The 24,514-nt window shown below is 34.4% G+C and overlaps 1 protein-coding gene across 4 annotated transcripts; it reads left to right on the forward strand.

The window, feature by feature from the left end:
- The first annotated feature begins 17,579 nt into the window (after nt 1-17,579).
- Nucleotides 17,580-22,588, forward strand: LOC122307993 (G-type lectin S-receptor-like serine/threonine-protein kinase At4g03230). 4 transcript variants are annotated; one of them, XM_043121141.1, is made up of 8 exons: nt 17,580-18,991; nt 19,475-20,002; nt 20,209-20,379; nt 20,496-20,729; nt 20,800-20,997; nt 21,126-21,363; nt 21,501-21,651; nt 21,740-22,588. In XM_043121141.1, exons 1-8 carry the CDS (start codon nt 17,629-17,631, stop codon nt 22,046-22,048), a joined length of 3,192 nt encoding a protein of 1,063 aa, XP_042977075.1. In that variant the 5' UTR covers nt 17,580-17,628; the 3' UTR covers nt 22,049-22,588. The 4 variants fall into 4 exon arrangements, with proteins under 4 accessions (XP_042977075.1, XP_042977077.1, XP_042977076.1 ...); XM_043121143.1 differs by having other exon boundaries at nt 20,499-20,729; XM_043121142.1 differs by having other exon boundaries at nt 20,212-20,379.
- The last annotated feature ends 1,926 nt before the right edge of the window (nt 22,589-24,514 follow it).

A 24,514-nucleotide genomic window follows, 5' to 3' on the forward strand; every position in this document is an offset into this window, starting at 1 on the left:
ACTTTTTGGGATATTGTGTAACGTGCTTAGCACTAATTCAGATCGGAAAGTAAGATTGCGGCATCGGAAATGGTGGCATCTAGGTTCGAGCTCAAATAAAATTCGAATATTCTTATTCGGACTCGATTAGTTAACTATTAATATTATTTAAATTCAACTCGAGTTCTTTATATTTTATTTTAAAATTCCTTAATCTTATCTTTTGATTAATAATTTTTTTTTAAAAAAAAATTTTACAAAAAAAACTCAAACCATTTAACTATTCAACCAAATAATTTTAATTCAAAATTCTTATAGTATAACTTTTTTATAAAAATAAATTATAGTTATAAATTAAAAGAATAATGCACAAAATAATTATAATAAACTACACTATTTAATACATATAGATAATATAATAAATCAATAGTTATAGTTGTATGATATATTATTATACAAATTATCCTATATACATTTTGGGAACATAACATATGCATATTAAATAAGGTAAATTATAAATAAATATATAATTAAGTGTATAAAATATAACTAATATGTAATATATAGAACATATACATATATAAAACATATTACGAGTTCAAACGAGTCAAGTAAAGCTTATACAAATTTTGTTTACAAATTTAAATTAAGTCAAGTCAAGTTTATCGAGTTTTATTTATTTAATATTCGAATCTATATTATTGTTTACTATCATCTTATTTATTAAATAAATCAAATTCGAACCGAGTATACACAACTAAACTCAAGTTCTTCACGAGCTGCTATGATCATTTGCAGCCATAGGGCATCATATTGCTTTGTTTGAATGCAGAACAAATGACTTTAATTTGACCCCAAGTTATTTAATGGCTGCCAAGAAGCTATTTATAAAAGTAACTCACGTGGTTTACTATACCTCGTTGGATCATTTGATGATAAATTAAGTTTTTTAATAAATTAATATATCATAATAAATCACATCAATTTTCAAACTTTCTTCGGTAAAATTTGTTTGTAAATTTAGGGTTCATTTTTTCAATTTATCCTAATTGATTCAATTGAATGCTCTCCAAATGCTGCCACTACATACTTGTGCTAAAAATACGGGAGGAACTATGTTGAGGGGCATGGCTCTCCCAAGAGTTTTTAAAATCCTTTTTTAGTATATAATTTTCTTGGAGATGCCTTCAATATAAAGATAATATTTGGTCAATTTACAACTTCATTTTTTCTGTTTATTTACAATTTTTCTTTTAATTCTTCCACTATCTATCTTATTTCAATTGGTTTTGTAAGTAACATCTATGTCACCATCGAGTTAATATTTAGGACTGAAGAAAACAAAGCTCAACTAATGAAAAGCAAAATCAAGTGGCTTGGAGTAACAAAAAAGAATTTCAATCAAACTGTGGGACGAATATGCAAGAGCGGGGGAGGGGGTTGCCCTGTTCACATTTTTGTTCCTTTACTTAAATCCCACATGGGTGGGAAGTGAATGAGGAGCACATTTGAAAGCCTATATAAGGAGGTTTGGGTTTTTGAGTTTAAGTGCACAAGTCAAAAGTTTAGCTAGTAATTTTTTATTCTAGTTAAATTCTTCTGTTGTCCATTTTTGTAAAATGGAAAGAGGTGTAAAGTTAAAATTTTGCTAGTGGAAAAGCTTTGTGGGTGTGTTTGGGGTGAGGAGAAAAATTGTGTGATTGTAACAATTTTTCACATAGTGAATTTTCTTCTTTGGGTCTAGTGGTTTTTTTCTTATTTTGAAATTTCCACGTAAATTTATTATGTTATTATTTTTCTATTTTTCTTGTTATTCTTGCAAAAGATAGATCCTGGAGGGGATGAATTTGGAAGGTCCAAATTCCCAACAATTGGTATCAGAGCTACTAGGTTTTTTTTTTTTTTTTTTTTTTTTTTTGTGGGGTGGAGCTTTGATGTGGTAGTGTGGATATGTATAGTTTAAGGAGGTTCTGTCTAGGAGATTGGAAATTTTAAGCGTGTCCATTGTGACCCTCCAATCTTTCTTGGGAACTTACTTAGTGAGGTACTATTCATTTCTACGGTAAATTTACCAAAACAATGTCAAGAAGTAGGCCATCAAATCTTTTCAGATTTGAGGTGGAGAAATTTGATGACAGAATCAATTTTAGCTTGTGGCAAGTACAAGTCAAGGATATCTTGATTCAATCAGGATTGCACAAGGCTTTGAAGGCAGACCAACCCCTAAAGTTATCAGTGATACTAGCGACTGGTGGAACGGCTAGTACAAGGAGCAGATTTGGCAAGTGACTCCAAATCAGAAAATAGAGATACTGGTATTGATGCTAACGTTGTGTCTCTCTCCATGGAAAAGAGATATGTGCATCCTCATTGCATACTACTAATTTTCAAAGTTGCCATGATAGAGGATTTGTTAATGTTAGCGGGTTCACAAGTTTGCACACAGGCATTGGTTTGGCATTGATGCAGGATGTGTGGTGGAAATTCATGTCGATGGCTGATGAACTTCCAGGAGAGCTAAACGTGGAAGTTACACCATATTTTTTCATCAAAGTTATTTTTCGACATGGGCCGAAGTGAAATGCTTGGAATTGGTTTATTCTGAGTGGGTATGCTTTTATGGTGAAGCATGATAGCAGAAGTTATGAATATCTTCATTGAGGTGGAGCTTGGCTGTGGGACCAATCAAAGTTGTAAGGTGGAGATTGTTGACATTTTTGCTCCTTTACTTAAATCCCACATGGGTGGGAAGTGAATGAGAAGCACATTTGCAGGCCTATATAATGAGGCTTGGGTTCCTTAGTTTAAGTGCACCAGTCTAATGCTAAACTAGTAATTTTTGACTCTAGTTAAATTTCTCTGTTGTCCATTTTTGTAAAATGGAAAGAGGTGTAAAGTTAAAGTTTTGCTAGTGGGAAAGATTTGTGGGTGTGTTTGGGGTGAGGAGAAAAATTGTGTGATTATAACAATTTTTCACATAATGAATTTTCTTCTCTGAGTCTGGTGGTTTTTCTCATATTTTAGACTTTCCACGTAAATTTCTTATTTTGTTATTATTTCTCTATTTTTCTTATTATTCCTGCAAATGGTAGATCCTAGGAGGGTGAATTTGGGAGGTCTAAATTCCCAATAGGCCCCTCAAAGATTCCTACAACTCTTTATTTTTTAAAAGATATTAGGAAGATACCAAACATTAATGGAAAGGCGTAAAATTTGGGACTAATGGGGCAATTTGCCACCTTCTCAAGAATCTTGGCTTCTCCTTGGGAATGGAAGCCAAAGAAGAAAATGAATAGACGATGTTCTACAAGTTGCTTGCTTTCTTCTATGTTTTCTTGTTCATATTTTTATTGTGTTCCTCTCATGCAATATTGCTATTTTGAAGATACTGATCTTAAGCATGGCGAGCTTATTTCTTGGAATAGAATTCTTCTCTCAGTTGGAGAAAAGTTTGAATTGAGATTCTATACCCACTACAACATATTTCATTTATTGTGACGGATGAAACCGTCACAAAAATTTAGAAAACTATCACAAAAACTTTTTGGTGATGGTTTAAAATCGTCACCAAAAAGGAGTCACAGAAAGTATGTTGTGACGGTTTACTATATGACCATCACTAAAAGTTCATTTTTGCGATGGTTAGAAGTGTGTCGTGAGATGCAACATTTGAACATGAATACATTTTGTGACAATCAAATTCCGTCATGGAAAGTACGTTCAAACGTAGCAAAATAACATTTGAACATTTACCCAACCATTAGCATTTGAACGATAAATATCTAACGTTTGATATTTTTCATTCGAATATTTGATTTTTACATTTGAATATACACATGTCTGAACGTTTGTGATGTGGTGTTTGAATGTTGCATTTGCACGTTATTGGGTAATTATTCAAACTTCAAAGATTAAAATTTCGGATGGTTAATATATTTGTTCAAATGTTAAGAAATTTTGTTCGGTCATAATAGAATGAGTTCAATTGTTTGAGTATATACGTTTGAACGTAATACCTTTCGTTCTAACGTATTTATCGCACATCTATGTAATTATGTTCTAACGTTAATTTGAACGTAAAGCCATGTTCAAACGTTCTTCGTTTACATTCGAACATTTTAATTAGAACTAATAATTTCATAAAATTAAAAAGCATGAAGATTGTATCATATTACACCACAATAGTATCATCCCATGAAAATGTTTTAGAGAGTTGCAAAATTAGAGGACAAAAGGTTTGAACAATGATAGGATTTATTTCTTCTTCTTTCCTCGCCTCCCACGATCCTACTGTAGTGACATAACATCTTCCATCTAAACCAACATCTCCTTCTATACTTGTTCTTGAACTTCAATGTGTATTCTTTCCACTTGATCTCTTTGTCACTCCTGCAAATATGTCTCTAAATTGGATTTTCACAATAAGAGATCCTCCAACTCCTGCAGTCTCAAATTTATCTACTCAATTTCTTGGCATGCGGCATCCAAATCTTTGATAAGATTATTAACTTCTGAAGTCAAGACTGTTGAGGATGAGCCAACACGCTTGAAAGAACATTCCAAACCTCTTACCAAACTAGACTTAGCCCCAAGGACCTACGTAAATATGTTGATATCACTAGGAGAAGATTCCTTAGATGCAGATTGTAGCTCAATCACTTTTTTTCACAATAATTAGGAAGAAAATATACAATAAATAACATATTAAAAATAATAGTAAGAAAACATAATATCCATTCACATGTTGGCATAATTTATTCACACAAAATGACCTCATGTTACTTATATAATTATCTTTGGCAACAAGATCAATCCACTCACTATGTGCATTGGTGTAAGTAGCAACATAGACATGAATAAGGGAGAAATTTTCAGGATCATTGTGTTTCTAGCAAAGCCACAATAGTGATTTTAAAAAATCATGTTAGTATTTAAATAAAAAAATATGATAAAAATGATTGGATTTTAATAAGTAATAACCATTTTATCAGTAAGGTGTTGGAATGACCTTAAACCGGCATGATGGTCGATTGTCAAGATGTTCTATTTTGTGCATTGATAGAACTTAAGTGCTGCAAGAGAAATTAACAATGCTAAATATAATCTATGAAACCAATATAGGTGTAAATTAGTTATAGGAGAAAAATCAAGAATACCTGATAATTTGGGCTTGCGAAAAATGGCAAAACTTTATCCAACCATCTAACTTCATTTTTTGAAAGGGGACTGAGTAGCCTCTTCAAACATCTTAAATTCTTGAAATGATCATAACATCGTCCCTTGTGATGCCGAAATAATGTAGCTATAAACTCATTCACAATTTGTACTTCCTCGCTACAGGCAAAATTTAGGTCAAATTCATCTTACAAAGTGAATTACATAAAAAATATTATATTAAAACGTCTTAAAAAGAACTGAGGTATAGAAACTCAACAGTACACGACTCTGAATGTGATTCTTAACCTCACTCAAAACATCTCGCCAAGACCGCACATAAAATAGCACATAAGCTCGGACTAGTGTTTCAACATAGGAGGAAATCAATGCCGCACTATATTTCACACCCCTAGCAGAGTTATTAGGAATGTTGATCTTGATTTACTCGTGCCTTCTATTTTTTTTAGAGCCAAGCCATGTGTTGAGCCATGACCGCAAAGTGAGAAGGTATCATCTAATATATTTAAAATTATTAAAACCAGTCTTCCCAAGTATTCAAATATAATTAATCATCAATAAGAATGTTCTTACTGGTAGGTGTGGACTACCCGACTACCTCTTGTGTATAAACTTGATTAGGAGAGAAGTCTTCAATTGGGGAGTCTTCAACTGATTTAGGACTTGGCGGAGGAGGCACATTGTTTTATTGTCATTTTGGTAGCATTCTTGAAAAGCATTATTATTTTCAATGAACTAGTTTAGAAATAATTATGAAAAATGTAATAGCCTAATCTATGTAAATAAAATATTTAGTACTTTTATTCTTCATCTCCAAATGTATTTTCCATGCTTTCATAATCTCTTTCAATAACATCTTTGTAATCTCCTTTCTCATCATCTTCTTCTTCATTTTCTTCATTGACTTCTTCTTTTGACTCTTCTTCTTGTTTTGATTATTCTGATTTGTCAAAATCTTCAACTGAATGATCATTTAATACGGATGGGTTGAGATGTACGAGTGGGAGGTCATCTTTACACAAGGGGATTAGTTCGACTGCATCAAGGTCAACAAATAAATTAATATCCTTTCCATCTTCCTGGTAAGCTTGTATAATCGGAGTGTCATCTTCATCTCCACTATAATCGTGATCCGCAACCAATCCTGCATCAGAAATATTCTGAGGAACAACTTTTGTACGACTCGCCAAGTTATCTCTCCACTTGCTTCATTGGCCCCTTTCATTGGATCAATCAAGTATAGACTTAGGTCGCTTGACAAGTCAATACGAATGAATAATCTTTGTACCATTTACATGCAGTATTGACATTAGTAAAGCGACTATCCCTATGTATCCATACCTGACCACCGCCTAGATTCCACCAATCAAATTTTAATACACATGTCACATTCTCGCCCAGGTATTTAAGTTCGATAATATCACGTATGACATTATAGTAGTCAATATCCTCTGTTTCATGACTTCCTTCGACCAATAGACCAAAATTTTGCGTCCTTTGATTACATTCATGGTCCATAGTATGGAACTTATAACCTTAAACCGTGCATGCAATACCTTCAGATGATCATCTGCCGCATCTCCTAATCCTAGAATATGATCTAGCATTTTGAGGGAAGTAGTAGTTGAGATTGCCGCGGTAATATTTGATTATAAATCTAAGCAAATTAACAGATAATTTAACATATAATTTACAAATAAATGCATTGTAGTAAAAGCATGAATGTATATCATAATCATAAATAAGCATGACTTGACTTGACGTATGACAAGGCATGAACTAACATGACTTAAATAGAGCATGGGCTAAACTTGAAACATAACATTACATGAGAAGAATTGAATTGACATGAACTTAAACATCATGGTTAAAACAGTTAGTGAGGAAGAATAATGTTGCAGTTGTTGTTGTCTTGGAACCTTTTCAGTAGGCTACACAGATGAATAAATTGGCCCTTTTCCTGGGTTTTCCACATTTTTGCTGTAATGCTAGGGTTAATGGGAAGGTTTGGGTTTTATGATAGGAAGGCTATGACTTTGTGTGCTCTAGTTTAACAGACCAATCTCTATCGGAATGGTTAAGTGTGATGAATATTAAAATGCTTGTTACCTTTGTCTATGCAAAATGTTCTCGGTGGAGAGGGCTTTGGCATGAACTGAATAATTTTCATATGGAGTCTCTTTCGTGGGTGGTGTTAGGGGATTTTAATGTTATTCAATTTGATGCTGAACGAACTAGATGTAGCCCTTGGTCTTTAGCGCCTATTTCAGATTTTAATGATTTTTTAGATTTATGTGGCCTTGTAGAGATGTGTTTCCAAGGTTGTTCCATGTCTTGGTGTAATGGGCAAGAGGGGTGATCTAGAAAGTGGGCTTGATTGGATAGGGCACTGGTAAACATTGCTTTTGCAAATATGTTTGGGTCGTCGTATCTGGATTATTTTGCTCAAAAAAGGTTTGACCATAATCCTATGGTATTATTCTTTACGGTACCACAAGTTTCATATGGACCTTTGCCTTTTAGGTTCTAGAATATGTGGTGTTCGCATGTTGGTTTTATGCCATGTGTGAAAGAAGTATGTAACCAACCAGATTCTTGTTCTCGGCTATGTCATTTGGCTGCTAGATTGAAGAAAACTAAGGTGGCTTTGAGATCATGGAATATTCATACCTTTGGTCGGGTTGATTAGTCGATTAAGAATCTGGAACATAAGTTAGATTTCTGGGAACATCAGTTGCAAGTTGAGTACAACTCGAAAATTGAAGAGCAGGTTTTGGCCACTAAAATGAAGCTTTCTGAATGGGAGAAGAGGGAGGAAATTCAGTTAGCTCAAAAAGCTAAGAAAAAATGGCTTCAAGAGGGAGATCAAAACACCAAGTTTTTTCATGCAACTGTTAATTAGCAATGTAAAATTTCGACCATTTCAAATATGCAGCTGGTTGATGGTACAGTTTTGGACACGCTTGAAGCAGTGCATGGAGGGGCCATAGATTATTTCTGTGATTTCCTTTCCACGGTGCCAACGGTTCATGTAGCTGATTTTTCTGGTCTTTTAGAGACATAAATTTTACAAGAGGACGATGACTTGCTTTGCGCAGCCCCTACGGAAGAAGAAGTCAGAGCTGCCATTTTTTGCAATTCCTCATTATAGTTAGCCTGGTCCGGATGGTTATGGATCATAATTTATTATCTTTTGCTGGGATATTGTGAAGGATGATGTAGTAGAGGCTGTGAGAGATTTTTTCAATGGGACAGCGTTACTAAGGTATTGTTCCTCGTCTTACATTGTGGTTATTCCTAAAGTTCCAGATCCAAAAATTTTTGACAAATTTAGACCGATTAGTTTTTCTTATGTGGCTTATAAAATTTTTACCAAGATTTTGGTGAAAAGACTGACGCAGCTATTGCCAAGAATAATTTCATAGGAGCATGGTACATTTATCCTGAGGCTTAGTATTTTTTTAAAATATCACCCTTGCTCAGGAGATGGTGCACTCAATACATAGGAAAACTCAAGCAGGTAATATTATTATGAAGGTTGACATGACTAAAGCTTATGATAGAGTCCACTAGGAATTTCTGTTAGATGTTCTAGATTTGGTTTTAACGATAAATTTTGTTGTCTAAATGCAGAGTCTGTGAAGTCTCCTTGGTTTTCAATTATGATGAATGGGATGTATAAAGGCTTTTTTAAACCATCTAGAGGGCTGCGCCAATGTGACCCTCTTTCTCCTTAATTGTTTATCATTATGGAGGAAGTTTTATCCCGCTTACTCAAGAGGAATTTTGAGGAAGGTCGCATTGCAAAATTTTATCATCCTATAGGTGGACCTTTGATTTCTCATCTATTTTATGTGGATGATCTTCTGGTATTTGTTAATAGAGATGCTCAATCTATTAAAAGATTAACTCAGATTTTTGAACTTTATGAGAGCTAGTTTGGCCAAAGTACTATTAACAAGAGCAAATTGGCGATTTTTCTTTCCAAGCACATTAGACATGCAAGGTGTAACAGCCCGCTAGAAATTCAATTGTGGAATTTCTATTGACTTTAAGAACCTCGTAAAGACTCTATAAGTTTTCACGAATCCATTAATCATATAGGTTTTAGTCTAACTACATAGTTAGTGTCATTACTCATTATGGTACCAGAAGTGTGTTTTTGATTATTGGAGATAGTTAGAAGTGTCAAAATGTATTGTGGTTTGTGCCATTAGAGTCGGAGGGTCATTTAAGGTCTTATGGTGTAATAACACTTTTTCATATTTTCGAACGAAACATCTGTTCAAAACTGTAGATATTATTGGATAAAAATATCTTGAGCTAAATTTTGTGGATATTTTGGATAAAAAAATCTTAAACTAATTTTGTGAATATTATTGGATAAAAATATTTTAAGCTAATTTTGTGGATATTATTGGGTGAAAATATCTTGAGTTGATTTTTGTAGATATTATTAGGTAAGAGAGTCCTACACTCCACTCTCACTTCGGGTAAGAGAGTCCTACACTTAACTCTCACTCCAACCTCATCTCTTCCATATCTTATCCATAAGTATCTCCAGCCACCCCTCCCCACGAAATTATCTTCATTTACACTTTCCATTGAAAGAATACCAAACACTCTCTCTCGTATAGCTTTTAGGTGTTCTTTTGCACGCCCATTTCGAAACTTTTGTAAGTGTTTTATTATAAAGTCTCATTCATATAAGTTGTTCCTTTTTTAGTCTAGTTTACGTGGATATCTTATTTGTCCCATTTGAAAATCATTTGGTCAGTAAAATATTGTGTAAACTATAGAAAGGTCATTCTGGGAGATAAACTGGAGAATATGTTATAATTTGGAGTTTTTGACCAAGCTAATGGATAGACATTGGTCCGAAATTTTTATAGAGTATTGTTAACATGTGTAAATGATTATTGGTTGAGGATTTTTGCATGATTAAAGGTTTTGATGAAAGTTTTTCTTAGATTTAGAAACTTAGAAACTGGAAGAGGAAAAACAGTTTCTGTTTTGAGAAAGTTTAACTCTTTGGTGGTCTAAACCTATTCCAATGAATTTGATAATTTTATTGGAGGATTCTAAGCATCTTATATACATGTTATATTATTATTTTGAAGATATTTGATGTTAGTTTCAAAGATATGAAATTTTATGCAAAGAGATATTCAAATAAGCCAAAGTGTGGATGTTCTTGGCTAAATTTATATTTTGGTTAATTTTTAACCATGTGATCTTGAATTAGAAGCTTATATATGTTTTAGGACATCTTTTTAAACCATGTGATGGTTTGGTTTGAAGATCACATATTTATAAGTCATAGATCAAAAGGTTATCAAAACAAGTTGGAAACAAAAATCAATGAAAATAGCATATGGGAATTTCGGCCCTATGGAGTTTTAATAGTTGTGATTAGTTTTAAATTTTTCTAAATTGATATTTGAGTTGAGGATAAAATTTACATGAGGCATGAAAATTTTGGTGACTTTTGGAGTTAGTATGCAAAATCATTAAGTTATAGGTAAAACTGTCATTTTCCTACATGTAGAGACTAAAATGGAAATTTTACACTTTAAGTTAGCATTTTCCATATTTCAAGTTATTAGTGATTTAGTGCTAACTTTTAGAATCACTAATTACAGTTCCTCGTGATCGCGTTTGAGGTTTTATAAGAAACGCGGAGATCGAGGTAAGTTAGTTTTTAACTTACTAACAGTCTACTGTGTATGTGTGCTAAGTAAAGGAACTACAGTGTATGTATGTGTGTTATCATATATGTCATGACATGCCAAGTTATCACGTAATTGTCTATTATACAGAATTTATTCTGTCATCAATTTTTATCTGTTACATAATATATTCTGTCATATATTACTGTACCTTACAAGTGCGTCATGCTAAGTATGCCATCTATTATATGTATGTCAAGTCACGTAATATTCACTGTTGCAAGTATATCATGTTAAATATGTTGTCTATTATATGTTATGCCATGTTACGAAATGTTTCTATCTCAAGTTGGTCATGTATTTCAAGTTATGTTCAAGTCACGTTATGTTACGTCAGAGCTTCAGTCCTTTCGTATTCCAGTCACGTTTCATTTTGAGTACATTCAGTTTCATGGGGTCTACATCATCTGTGTCACACGAAGTATGGGGTCACAGCAATTGTGACGCATACACTACGTGAGACACAGCAATTGTGATGTGTAGAATACATAGGGCCACAACAACTGTGGAGTATGTATTTACATGTAGAATACATGGGGCCACAACAACTGTGGAGTATGTATTTAACTGCATTGTGATGTGTAGAATACATGGGGCCACAAAAACTGTGGAGTATGTATTTACACGTAGAATACATGGGGCCACAACAACTGTGGAGTATGTATTTACACGTAGAATACATGGGGCCACAACAACTGTGGAGTATGTATTTAACTGCATTGTGATGTGTAGAATACATGAGGCTACAACAACTGTGGAGTATGTATTTATACGTAGAATACATGGGGCCACAACAACTGTGGTGTATGTATTTTTCATGTTAAGTCAAGTTTGTGTAGAATACATGGGGCCACAACAACTGTGGAGTATGTATTTACACGTAGAATACATGGGACCACAACAACTGTGGAGTATGTATTTTTCATGTTAAGTCAAGTTTCAGAACAAGTTCATGATAAGTCAAGTTTCATATCACATTCATGTTAAGTCAAGTTTCAGAACAAGTTCATGTTAAGTTAAGTTTCATATCATGTTCATGTTAATTCAAGTTTTAGAGCAAGTTCATACTAAGTCAAGTTTCAGATCAAGTTCATGTCAAGTCAAGTTCAGTTCATGTTTCAATTTAAGTTATGTCAATTATGTTATGTTGTACGCTAAGTTATGCTTTAATTACTTATGAATTTGATCATGCATTTATGCTTTTACTGTCATCCATGCATCATTAGCTTGTGTGGAAGTTTTTTGTTAACTTACTGAGATTTGTAATCAAATCTCACTTTGGTAGTCCCAACTACCATTCCCCCCGAATGGTAAATCTTGTTACAGGACCTGAAGGAGAATCAGGAGCTGATCAACTAGACACAGTTGACTAAGCGACGGTACAACGTCAATGTTAATATAATAGTTAAAGTAAATTACTACTTGTACGATGGAGTTGCATCTCTAGTACTTTTTGGATCATAACCATTTTGGACTAGTATTGTGATCTTAGTTGTTTAATGGGTCTTTATGTATGAAGTATGTTTTAAGCATTTGTGATATTTTCAATTTGGTGCATAGTATTGCTAAAGAAAAAAATTATCTGCTGCGAATATTGTATAATGTTAGATGCATGTTAGGAACATTATATCTTATATGTCATGAACGGGGGCAGGTAACCTTATGTTGCATGTCTCGACGCTTCAAATGTCCGTCCGATCCCAAACGGAATTTGGGGGCGTCACACAAGGCGTCGTGGCCTACTAAGAATATACGGTTTCTCGGAAGGTACGTTCTGACTCTTTACCTAGGGCTAGACATTTGGAGCTGCTTGTTAATAAAATTCAGGATAAGGTAGTAGGGTGGAAGTTTAGCTTATTGTCATAGGGTGGGCGGATTATTCTGCCTAAACATTTACTCTCATGCATGTCAACACATCTCCTATCTGTTCTAAATGTTCCTAAAGTGACTTTGAAGAGGCTTAATTCATTCCTATCCTCCTTTTTTTGGGGAGAGATAAATGGCATTATTAAAAAGAAGTGGTGTTCATGGTCCAAGGTGTGCAGGTCGACGTTAGAGGGTGGTCTGGGTCTTTGAGATTTCTTTGAGGTTCAACACTCCCTTCACATGAAATTTTCCTGGCATCTTATGGTAGTTGAAAATCTGTGGACCTGGTTTTTCAAAGCAAAATATGCTTGAAGTGGGCACTTAATGCTTGCAAAAAATGATATTTCTTGTTCTCGGGTTTGGAAGTCTATCATGTTTGTCTTGCCTGAGATGTGTGAGAATATCAACTGGAAAGTTAAAAGTGGATGAATATCCTTCTGGTTTGATCGATGGTTAGAGAATGGACCACTTTTCTTGAGTGTGCCAGACGTGACCAACCCGTTGATTCAACTTCGGGAGTGTTGGGTTGACAGGGCTTGGGATTTTGAGTCCCTTGAAATCTGGTTGGTATTGATCTCATGGGGCACATTGTTTCTTCAATTTATGCTTGTAAATTTGGGGAAGATATCATTGTGTGGAAGCTTGCAACTAATGGAAATTTTTCATCAACTAGTGCTTGGGAGATGATTCGAGTTAAGTCAGATACGCCTCTAGATTTACATTGGATCTGGCATAGACTCTTACCAAAGAAAATTTCCTTGTGTATGTGTAGGGGTGTAAAAAAAAAAAACCAATAAACCGGTAAACCGGACCAGACCAAACTGGTAGGATCGGTTCGGTCCTGAGTTTGATTTGGTTCGGTACCGGTTTTATTTTACTTAAAACCGGTCAAAATTGGTTCGGTTCCGATTTTTCTTTTTCTAAAACCGGACTGGACCGATTTATATATATATATTTTAATTAATATATAACTATATATAAAATAGTTTTGTATTACATGATAAATTACTAATTAATATAATATTAAATTTTAAAATTTTATATCATTTTGTTTATTGTCTTAATAGTTATACTGATATTCTATCACTATATATTATAATATACTATAATATATGATTATATTATACATTATAATATATCATTATAATATACTACAATATATTATCACTATAATATTATATACTATAATATACTATATTATATATATATATATTATATTATATAATATATAATATATATAGTACATTAAAATCGAAAAACCAAATTGAACCGGACCTGGAACTGGAGTACTGGTTTAGGAGGGTAAACGATACGTAATCAGTTTTAAAAAATGTAAAACCGGTGCATACCGGTTCAGTTCTAAATTTTATCCAAAACCGGACCGATTACACCCCTATGTATGTGGAAGGCACATTTTCAGTGTTTACCAATGGATACTCAGGTGCAATCTTGTGGTATTTCCTTGGCATCCAGATGTGATTGCTATGTGGTTAAAGAGGTTGAGTCTCTTGATCATGTTTTATGGTCAAGAGAGGTTGTGGCACAACTATGGCATAGGGCAGCAAGGGAGCTTGGAATTTTGGTGTTGCCATTGCGAACTTGGTGGGGGATGTGACTCAATGGTTTGCTCTAGCTAAGAAGAACTCACAACTAGGTATGCTAATTGGCGTCTTTCCTCGTATTATCACTTGGAAACTATGGCTAGGCGTTGCAGAGCTAGGATGGAGGGTTGTGTGGTGTCTATTGATGGTTCCTGGTTCTCGTTAAAAATGTGGCTGAATATATTGCCGAGTGAATATAAGAAAGTGCACTCTCCCTCTTTTGGATGAGCAGATTTTACAGAATTTAAGCCTACCCATGTAGTCCACTCAAAGTCGTTGGGTGAGGTGTGTTTCGTGGTGCAAGTCGTCATCTGGTTTTGTAAAGCTCAACGTCGGTGGAAGTTGTAGAGGAAATCCAAGGACCTGTGGTGGAGGAGAGGTGATTTGGGATAGTGGTGGTACTGTTTAGAGGGTTTCTCTACCTATTTTGGCAAAGTTACCAATAATGAGGCAGAACTTACCTCAAAGAGGGGGTCGCTCTATGCAAATCTATGGGGTTTTTTTTTTTTTTCCTGGAAATTGAATGTGACTAGCAATTAGTGGTGGGTTGGGTTATTGTTGGGAGGTGTTTAGTTTGGTATATTTGGGAGCAAGTTCTTCAAGAATTAGAAGGCATTAATTTCTCAATTCGACATCAGTTTTGAGAGGCAAACCAAGCTGTGGATTTTTTGGCGCATTGCATTAAGGAAGGATTTACATGTTGTTTTGAGGGGGAAGGTTCTATGCCTAGTCATTTAAGGAGCATCATCAGGTTGTACAAGTTGGGCTTACCATACTTATGTCGTTAATATGAGTTCACTTTAGACTGGTTTTCTGTTGTTCTTTGGCTTTGGCTCTCAGTTTGTTACTACGGTATTCCTCCGCCATAAGTGAGGGCTTTTAATAAATTTGAAAGAGCGTCACTTAGAGATAGGTGACCTTCGTGTCTTTAAAAAAAATAAAAATTACAAAGGCATGCTTCAAAATTCACCCAAATCATATATTTTCATTCTTATTCCAATCGCAAGGTTTTCTAAATACTCATTTATCAAGCCTAGGCAAAATAAATCAAAACTTCACAAAGTAAGCAAGATTTAATCAAAATTGTGCATGCTTGGATGCTCAACACAAGATAGAATTGAAACCTATCATGGCATACTTTCAACCTCCAATTTAAACATTCACAAATCATTCTAAGACATTAATGAATCATATCAAAATATGCTAAGACATGCGAGAGTAAAATAATTTAAACACTGAAAGACTTCCTCCGCTAGAGAAAGACTTTCAAATTTCGGATAGAAACATATAATCTCATAGCTTGTATAGCTCTTCCCAAATCTCAAACTCTTCCAAATATTATATGTAGTGGCACCGATCTGACCAAGCAACCTATTAAATACTACTACAAGCTCATGGGAATTGGATTTTAAGTCAACAAAAAAGAAAATTAATTAAGTTTCACACAAAGTTTCAAAGCATCCCCAAAACCCAACCAATAACTAATTCGATCCCCACCCAAAAGCTTTAGTTGGATCACCTGTATTAGCACACAAAGAAATAAAACCACAAAAAATTGATTTTTATGGATATCAGACACAATCTCACCATGGTGGTCCACTTGCGGTTATGATATTTACCTGTAACGGAACCACAGACTTCACTGCAGTAACAATAATTTGGAGAGACAATTTGGAGAGACAAAAATATACACCTGATCATTTTTTCGTGAGTTTTAATAGCACGGTAGGACCATAACTAGGGGTTATAAGTGCGACGCCACAACGACCCAATAAGAATATGGACGAAGAAGCTGGGGCTGCCACATATTACCATATAACTATATAAGTTATATATAGTCTTTCAATATGAGTACATATGATCATTATATCAATAATACATATTTTATAATTTATTTATACTAATTTCAGGATTAGAAGCACAAGTCATATGCCAGGTCCTCAAGTCAGAGTCGGAGGTCGGAGTTGGTCTAGAAACAGCTCTAATTCCAACGAAAATGATCCTAAAAACTCTGACTCTAGCTCTATTTGCTTGAAACTTCGACTTCAACTAGGTGTTGTTGGTATTGGAGTCAATAGTAGGATATATTTTTGGTCGGCCTTAGTTAAGATAGACAATTTCATCCCAATAAAACTACTTAATTGACGACTTTGACTTTGCCAAAAATAAACTCGATGCAAAAACCCTTATACAATGTAGTGATCACGCGGTGCATACTGATTGCCAGCATAAATGAATGATATCTGACATACAAACTGCTTATTAAAATGATAGATCTTGGAATAAGCTTTCTTTCGTACTCTCCTTACCGACTCGGCTAACATGCTGCAGTATTTGGTCAACTTGGCGCATGCTACAGTAGTTGAAATTCACCCACAAATGAAAGATGCAGCAGGCTAGCATGGTCAACTTGGCCCATTTCTTTACAAATTTCAGCTCGGTGAATCTTAAGAAGACGAAAGAGCGTGCACGTTTCCGTCATCAAAGATACAGATTTTCTCTAAAATGGATGGCAGAGATTTTCTTTCAGTCTTTGTTTATAATTAATTTTCTGTTGCAAGATGTGAAATGTAATTGCTTTTTTAATATTAAGGATGCAAGAAAGAATCATATCATTGCTACGTTCCGAGGATTGGTTGGTGTGGAAAAGATTCCCATCGACAAAATATATATATATATTATAATTTTTTAAAATGTCTAAGAACATTTTGAGGCAATTACTAGTAAACAATGTATGTTTAGATTCCTTTCTAGAAATTTTCTCATCCTTAACCCATGTGCATAGCTTTGTTTGGCATTCATCTTTTCTACTATTTTTGTTTTTAGGAATAACACTTATATTTAAGATTGAGTGATGCTAGGTCTAGTAAATTAGTAATGACAGCTAGTCATGACGGATAGGTAAAATTCAACCTTTTAATTTTTTTTCATATTATTTATTCATATTTTTTAATACTTTTAAATATTTTTAAAAAATATAAAAAATTATTAATATACTAATAATAATTTTCTTAGTAAGTAAAAGAAAAAAATTAAAAAAAATTAAATATATTAGTGATCAAAATAAAAAGATAAAATAGATTGATAAAGTAGCATTATTCTTAAGTTTCTATCCATCTTATCAACAAAAAAACGCGTGGCAGATTTAATGCTTTAGACGTGTGGTCTGTAATATATATCGACAAAGTTTTATGTTACAAACCACACCATTACCTCCTTTAGACGACAAGAAAAGTCAAGCCATCAAAACCTCAAATAAAAAGAACTGATTTGGAGTCATGAACCAATGTACACCTGCTTTCTTGGAAATGGCAAGCCATAGAAGAAAACTGAACAGACGATGGTCTGCAAGTCTTTTGCTTTCTTCTATCTTTTTCTTCTTGTGTTCCTCTCCTGTATATTGCTATGCTGGAGACACTCTTAAGCATGGCCAGCTTATTGTTTTGAACAAAACTCTTGTCTCTGCCGGGGAAAAGTTTGAACTGAGATTCTTTACCACTAGCAGCATTAGCGCCACAGGCCCCCAAAGTTTCGTTGGAATATTCTATCATCAATGGGATCGAAATTCAGCTGTATGGGTTGCCAACCGGGACGACCCATTGCCTTGGAATTTCACTGGTTCTTTTGGAATTGCAGACGATGGAAACCTTAAGCTATTGGACACCGCCGGGACAGAGTATTTTTCTACGGGTCTTAATATTTCCTCCCCTACAAATCGAACTCATGTGAAGCTGATGGATTCTGGAAACCTGGTATTAAGAGATGATGATCACATGGAGCAGAGTTTGTGGGAGAGCTTCGAAAATCCAACCGATACTTTTCTTCCAGGAATGAAGATGGATGAAAACCTGGCATTAACTTCATGGAAAGGCAAAGATGACCCTCGAAGTGGGCTATACACGTTTACGCAAGATCAACAAGGAGAAGGCCACTATGTTGTCACAAAAAAACAATTGGGATTTTACTGGAAAAGTCAGATGTCAGGTACGTTCTCGAGCTCGGATGAAATAATTCGTTATGACATAGCCGACCTGTTATCCAATAAATCCGAATTTCAGAAAAAACCAAATATGCAGCTGCCGACTAATCGAAGTTTAGATTTCACAAGGCTGGTAATGAATAGCAGTGGGCAGTTAGAGTATCTGACCTGGAATGAGTTGGAACGCAATTGGTCTATACTATGGTCGAAACCGGAAGACGAATGTGGCATTTATAACTATTGTGGGAAATTCGGGAGCTGCAATATTAACAATTGGCCTTTATTATGCAAATGTTTGCCGGGGTTCAAGCCTACTATCCCTGTTGATTATTGGGAGAAAAGATATTTTTCTGGTGGCTGCACCAGAAATTCGGCATCAACTGATTTCAATATATTTTTTAGCTTAAAGATGAAGAAAGTGAGCGACACAGGTTTACATTTCAAGGTAGCAGATGAAACAGAATGTCAAAAGGAGTATTGCCTTAAAAATAGGCAGTGCGTCGCTTATTCATATCAGGAAGCTGGAAACAGCATGCAAAGACGTGATTCTACTGGTAGTGACAACATTTGCTGGATTTGGACCGAGGATATACATAATCTTCAAGAGGAGTATCCGAACCAGGGTCATAACCTCTCTGTGCGCGTAGCAAAAGCTGACATAGGTAATCCTTTTAAAGAGAAATGCTAGATGGTCTACCGAAGCATTTGCACCGATGGGTGCTTCTTTTTTTTCTTTTTTTCTTTTTTATATGTTCTTATTTTTTTTTTCCCTAAACTGTTAAGAAATGTATTAAATTATTTTTCTATTTTTGTTTTATTTTCTTCACTGATAAGAAATATTTTTCTTAATATTTAAGTAAAAAATAAACATTTTAGATATAATCGGTGAGTTATATCGGAAGATCGGTCTCCGATAAAATATTAATATTTTATTCAATTTTCAACTTTCATCTAAAACTATCTCATCACATTTCACCATCCAAACCCCGCCAACCTTCAAAATCTTTAATTTTGTTAGGCAGTCTAAGAACTCTGCATAGCAGATCTATAACATGTTTTTAATGCTAAAGAGGTTCCTAAAACTACAAGGGGCTAATTTCAATTTTTAGTGTATATGTTCTATTTTGAACTTTATACTCCTGCAGAATCAACTTCAAGGACTTGTAAGCCTTGTGGCACATATACGATCCCCTATCCCTTGAGCACGGGACAAGATTGTGGTGACCCCATGTACTTCAGTTTCGATTGCAACAACTCATTAGGCCAAGTTAGCTTCAAGGCACCCAGTGGCGCCCATCGTGTTGTAAGCATTGATCCAAGTGGAAGAAACTTTGTCATCCAAGTCATTCAAGAAAATCCTTACAGTAGAAAATCAAGCATAATTCTGTGGCTCAATAAGTCATTGCCATTTACTTTGATCGACACTTTGAATACTGAGGTAGGCAACTCCACTGATCAATTTGACGGCAGCTTGGAGGCTTCTAGATCACAAATGAAAAATAAAGTCGGCCTACGGATTAGTTGGGAGCCACCAATGGAGCCAACCTGTAATTCATCCACGGACTGTAAGGATTGGCCAAATTCAACTTGCAATGCAACAAGAGAAGGAAAGCTGAGGTGTCTTTGCCATCCAAACTTCCTGTGGGATGGCTCAAATTTGAATTGTACTAAAGGTTAGGATGGCTTTGACAGGTGCCTATGCAGATTAGACATGTGTGATGTTATTGCTAAGAGGAGTCTGTTCTATTAAAACTACTATCTTGTTTAGCAATATCTGTTTTTTCCATTTGATCTTGAACATCGTCATAGACCTATTCAAGAAGAGTCATTTCAATATTTTAAATATCTAAATGAGACATGTCCTCTTTCTTTCTTGTAGTAGGTAATTTTCCTAAGTCTTTAGAAGAGCCTTCGAAAGAGCCTTCAAAAGATCAGCCTTCAACGAGAAAGATTCGATTGACCTTGATTGTTGCGTTACTTCTTGCATGTGTGACTGCTGTCGCTTGTATCATTATTTACATGTGGATAAGAAAGAGGGTCAAGAGACAAGGTAACTCCTTTGTGCAATCACACCGTACTCTACAATGACATCACAATGAAAATACTTACTAGTATGATCCGGTAATTATCTTGTAAAAAGTATACATGTTTGTATTTGGCACTCAGAAGTTATAAGAAGTGATAGAAGAGATCGAGCACTTCGCCCATTAGACAGTGAAAGGCATGTCATAGACTTGATAGACTCAATTGAGCCCATGGAAGAAGATGGAGAAGGCATTGAAGTACCTTTTTTCGATCTAGGAAGCATACTAGCCGCTACAAATAACTTCTCAGATACAAACAAGCTCGGACAAGGAGGCTACGGACCTGTTTACATGGTAATCGTAGAAGCAAAAATTGGTATGTTCCTATATACTAGTTCTGTTACTAGTTATATTGTGGGTAATTTTGTCACAGGGTACATTTCCAGGAGGTCAAGAAATTGCTGTAAAGAGGCTCTTAAGTGTATCAGGACAAGGCTTACAGGAATTTAAAAATGAGGTGGTGTTGATTTCAAAACTCCAACACAGGAATCTTGTTAGACTTCGAGGATATTGCATAAAGGGAGATGAAAAGATTTTACTCTATGAGTACATGCCCAACAAAAGTTTGGACTTATTTATATTTGGTTAGCTTCTAAACCAAACTATTAACTTCCTGTAGTGCTTGATAAAATTGTATTTTGTTTAGAGTAAACGCTTATTTTTTGGTGCTGCTAAAATTATTCTCTTCAATGAAAATTGGAAACCTTGAAAGATCAAAATCTGAGCATGCTTTTGGACTGGAAGATTCGCTTCAACATTATCTTGGGAATAGCTAGAGGACTTCTATATCTTCACCAAGACTCCAGATTGAGGATCATCCACAGAGATCTGAAAACTAGCAACATTCTTTTAGACAAGGAGATGAACCCCAAAATATCTGACTTTGGCTTGGCAAGGATTGTCGCAGGAAAAGATACTGGGGATAACACAACCCGAGTAGCTGGAACTTAGTAAGTTTATGGTAGACTATTTAATTATGAAAGTTGATTTTCGTATAATATAACCATAATTCCCAATCTCCAAATTCCATTTAAACAAAACTCAAGAAAGTTTCCAACTTTGTATACTGAAAATGATCCCAATGCAGTGGCTATATGGCTCCGGAGTATGCATTAGATGGACTTTTCTCGGTCAAATCCGATGTTTATAGTTTTGGTGTAATTCTTCTTGAGATTATTAGTGGAAAAAAGAACACAGGATTTTATCGGTCAGAAGAAGCCATGAGTCTTATAGCTTATGTAAGCGTGTTATTGTTTTTCACAATTTTTTAACTGTATTTTTTATCGTCCTATTTCATATAAATATCTCTTTGAAAAAATGTATCAGGCATGGAGATTGTGGGTAGAAAACAAGATGTTGGATTTAATGGACCAGAATTTGCATGAGAGTTGTGATGTTGATCAGTTGGTGAAATGCGTTAATATTGCATTTTTATGCGTACAAGAAGACCCAAGTGACCGCCCCACCATCTCAAATATTGTTACCATGCTTGACAGTGAGACTGCAATAGTTCCAACTCCGAAACAACCAGCTTTCATTCTAACAAGAGGCATTTTTAGCACAGTAAGTTCTTCTAGTCGACTAGAGACACATACAGAATTGACCATTTGTCGATCGGAGACAAATACAGAATGATGTGGTGATTGTGTTGTGCTTATTGTGATAAATTTGTTTGATAGTATAGTTGGAAGAATTGTCTAGCACTCTTTTGTTCTGCTGTTTCTATGCAACTTACTATGGTTTTAGCTGTATTCTTGCTGGAAATTTAGAACTGTCAAGCTTGGAGCAGCTCAGTTTGCATAGCGCTGTGCCGATTAGTATGAAATTGTGTTGCTTGAAGCAGCTTTGGTTTGATAGTATTGTTCTGACTGTCACGGAATTCCATGCTGATGGAAAAATCGGGAATGTCACCATGACAGCTATATTGATGTTCAAGCAGTTGCCTTACTATTGGTTTGATTATTGATTACTACTGGAATTTGGTTTGATGGTATTATTCAAGCAGTTGGACTTTAAATTGATTGGTGTTATATATTCTAGTCTGGTCTATGACGTGTTTTAGGAGGTACTGAAGATGCTTAGTATATTATTGAAGAACCTTTTTGTTTGTATTTTGGGAATGCCCCTATGCTATTGTGAGAATTTTCAGTCAATATATTAGGGATATTCCGCTTTTATGTTTTTATAACCAATCAATTTTCAGCATATAACAAGCTAGATGGGTCCAATTAGCAGATCATGTCTAATAAATGAGAACGCAATATAATAAAATAAATAAATAATGCATTTGTATGAGTTTTAACATTCAGCTAAGAGTAAAGTAGCCATGATCCAAGAACTTATGAGATGTCTCACAATTCATACAGCCGGAATAAGAATTATCAGTCAGGCTTTGATGCCATCTAAAACTCCTTGGGCCTTGGTAATTACTGTTGTAATATGTGACTCATATCGAGTGCATGTATATATAGAAAACAGGCTGATGTCAAAAGTAAAGCAGAGTGGAGTGAGAGGAGTGTAGCGTACCGAGTGACGTGACAAATTTTACAAAATATAAATATTCACATTTATACAAAATAATCATACTATCATTCATCGTTACTAAAAGATCAATAAACTTGATCTAAGGCAAACATGTTTGAACTAAGGCTTCAAAGTTCAAACCATAGTTTTCAATTCCCAATCTGTTCTAGCCATTCCTGAATTTTATGTTCTAGTGCAATGCCCAGTACATTATACATCTTTTTTTCTTCCATTCTAAATTATGGCCTGTTTCGACTTATTCTAGTCATTTTGGCCAGAATTGACATTTCGGACTCTATTATATTCCGGACTGTTTTATTAGCACTTTTGAAATTTTCCTAAGTTTGGAAGGCATTTTTATAAATTTTAAATCTAAATAATATTTAATTAACTCTAAAATCTAAAAGGTATTTATATAATTTTAATTTTTTGTAAATTTAAATATATGTCCTCATTCTCTTTTTTTTTTTTTTTATTATCATTATTTTAAATAATTTCTCTAGTCTTTTATTTTTTTTTATTATTTTTTTGTCTTAACTCAAGTTTGTGATTTTGTTAATATTAGTCTTTCGACACTAATATCTCTATTTTTCTAATGTTTTCAATTTATATTCATTTTATTTTATTTTTGTTTTTTTTAGGAAACTTGCATTCATTCAAATCCTTAGAAAAAGGAAACAAAATAAAGGAGGACAAAACTCCTGATTCACAGTTACATCAGTAGCTAATAAAGCTGATCTTGCTAGAAAATGAGCTAAATGATTAGCCTCCCTCTTCACATGACTAATAGACCAACTAGAAAAGCACAAAAGCTTTAACTTAATATCCTGAATCAGCAACCCATAACAAGAAAGATTATCATTGTCCTTGGAAATGTCTTTTATAACCTAAAGAAAATCCCCATCCAAAATGATATTTTGAAAGCCTAGATTCAGACTAAAAAGAGTGGCTTGTAACACATCAGTAGCTTCAGCAATAGGAGATCATGCTTGAGGAATTTATTTGTTCTTGATGTTGTGATGACTGACTGCACTATTTCTCATGATAATACTAATGCTAATAAGACATCTCTCCTTGTCTGTGGCAATATCCCAGTTGACCTTCATGATGTGTGTAGGTGGAGGTACCCTTTCTTGTATCTGCTTACTCATTTCATTGTCTTCCTGGTCATTCTTTTTTTTTCCCCCCCTCATGCAACTCCTTCAACACTGCTTGAGATTGCAGAAATACCCAGTGGTAGAACTAGAAATTTGTTTCCTCGGCAAGTGAAGCTAAAAGTATAAAAAGATGTTTTTTTATTTTATTTCTCCACAAATTTTTTTTTTTTTTTTTTTTGCGGTATAGAACTATTAGATAGTAAGATCTAAAATAAAAATCAAATACATTTAATACAATCTATATATTAAAAATATATCATGTGTTAAGGACAATATATCATTGAAATAACAAAAAAATATAAGTAAATAATCTATATGATCCAAATAATTTTGTAAAGGAGGGCCAAATTAATTTTTTATAGAGAGGGCCAACACAAGATAAAATTAATATTATCTTATTAAATTATAAAATATTAATATC

The sequence above is a fragment of the Carya illinoinensis genome, chromosome 4, assembly GCF_018687715.1.
Source record: "Carya illinoinensis cultivar Pawnee chromosome 4, C.illinoinensisPawnee_v1, whole genome shotgun sequence".
In the NCBI taxonomy this organism is placed as follows: Eukaryota; Viridiplantae; Streptophyta; class Magnoliopsida; order Fagales; family Juglandaceae; genus Carya; species Carya illinoinensis.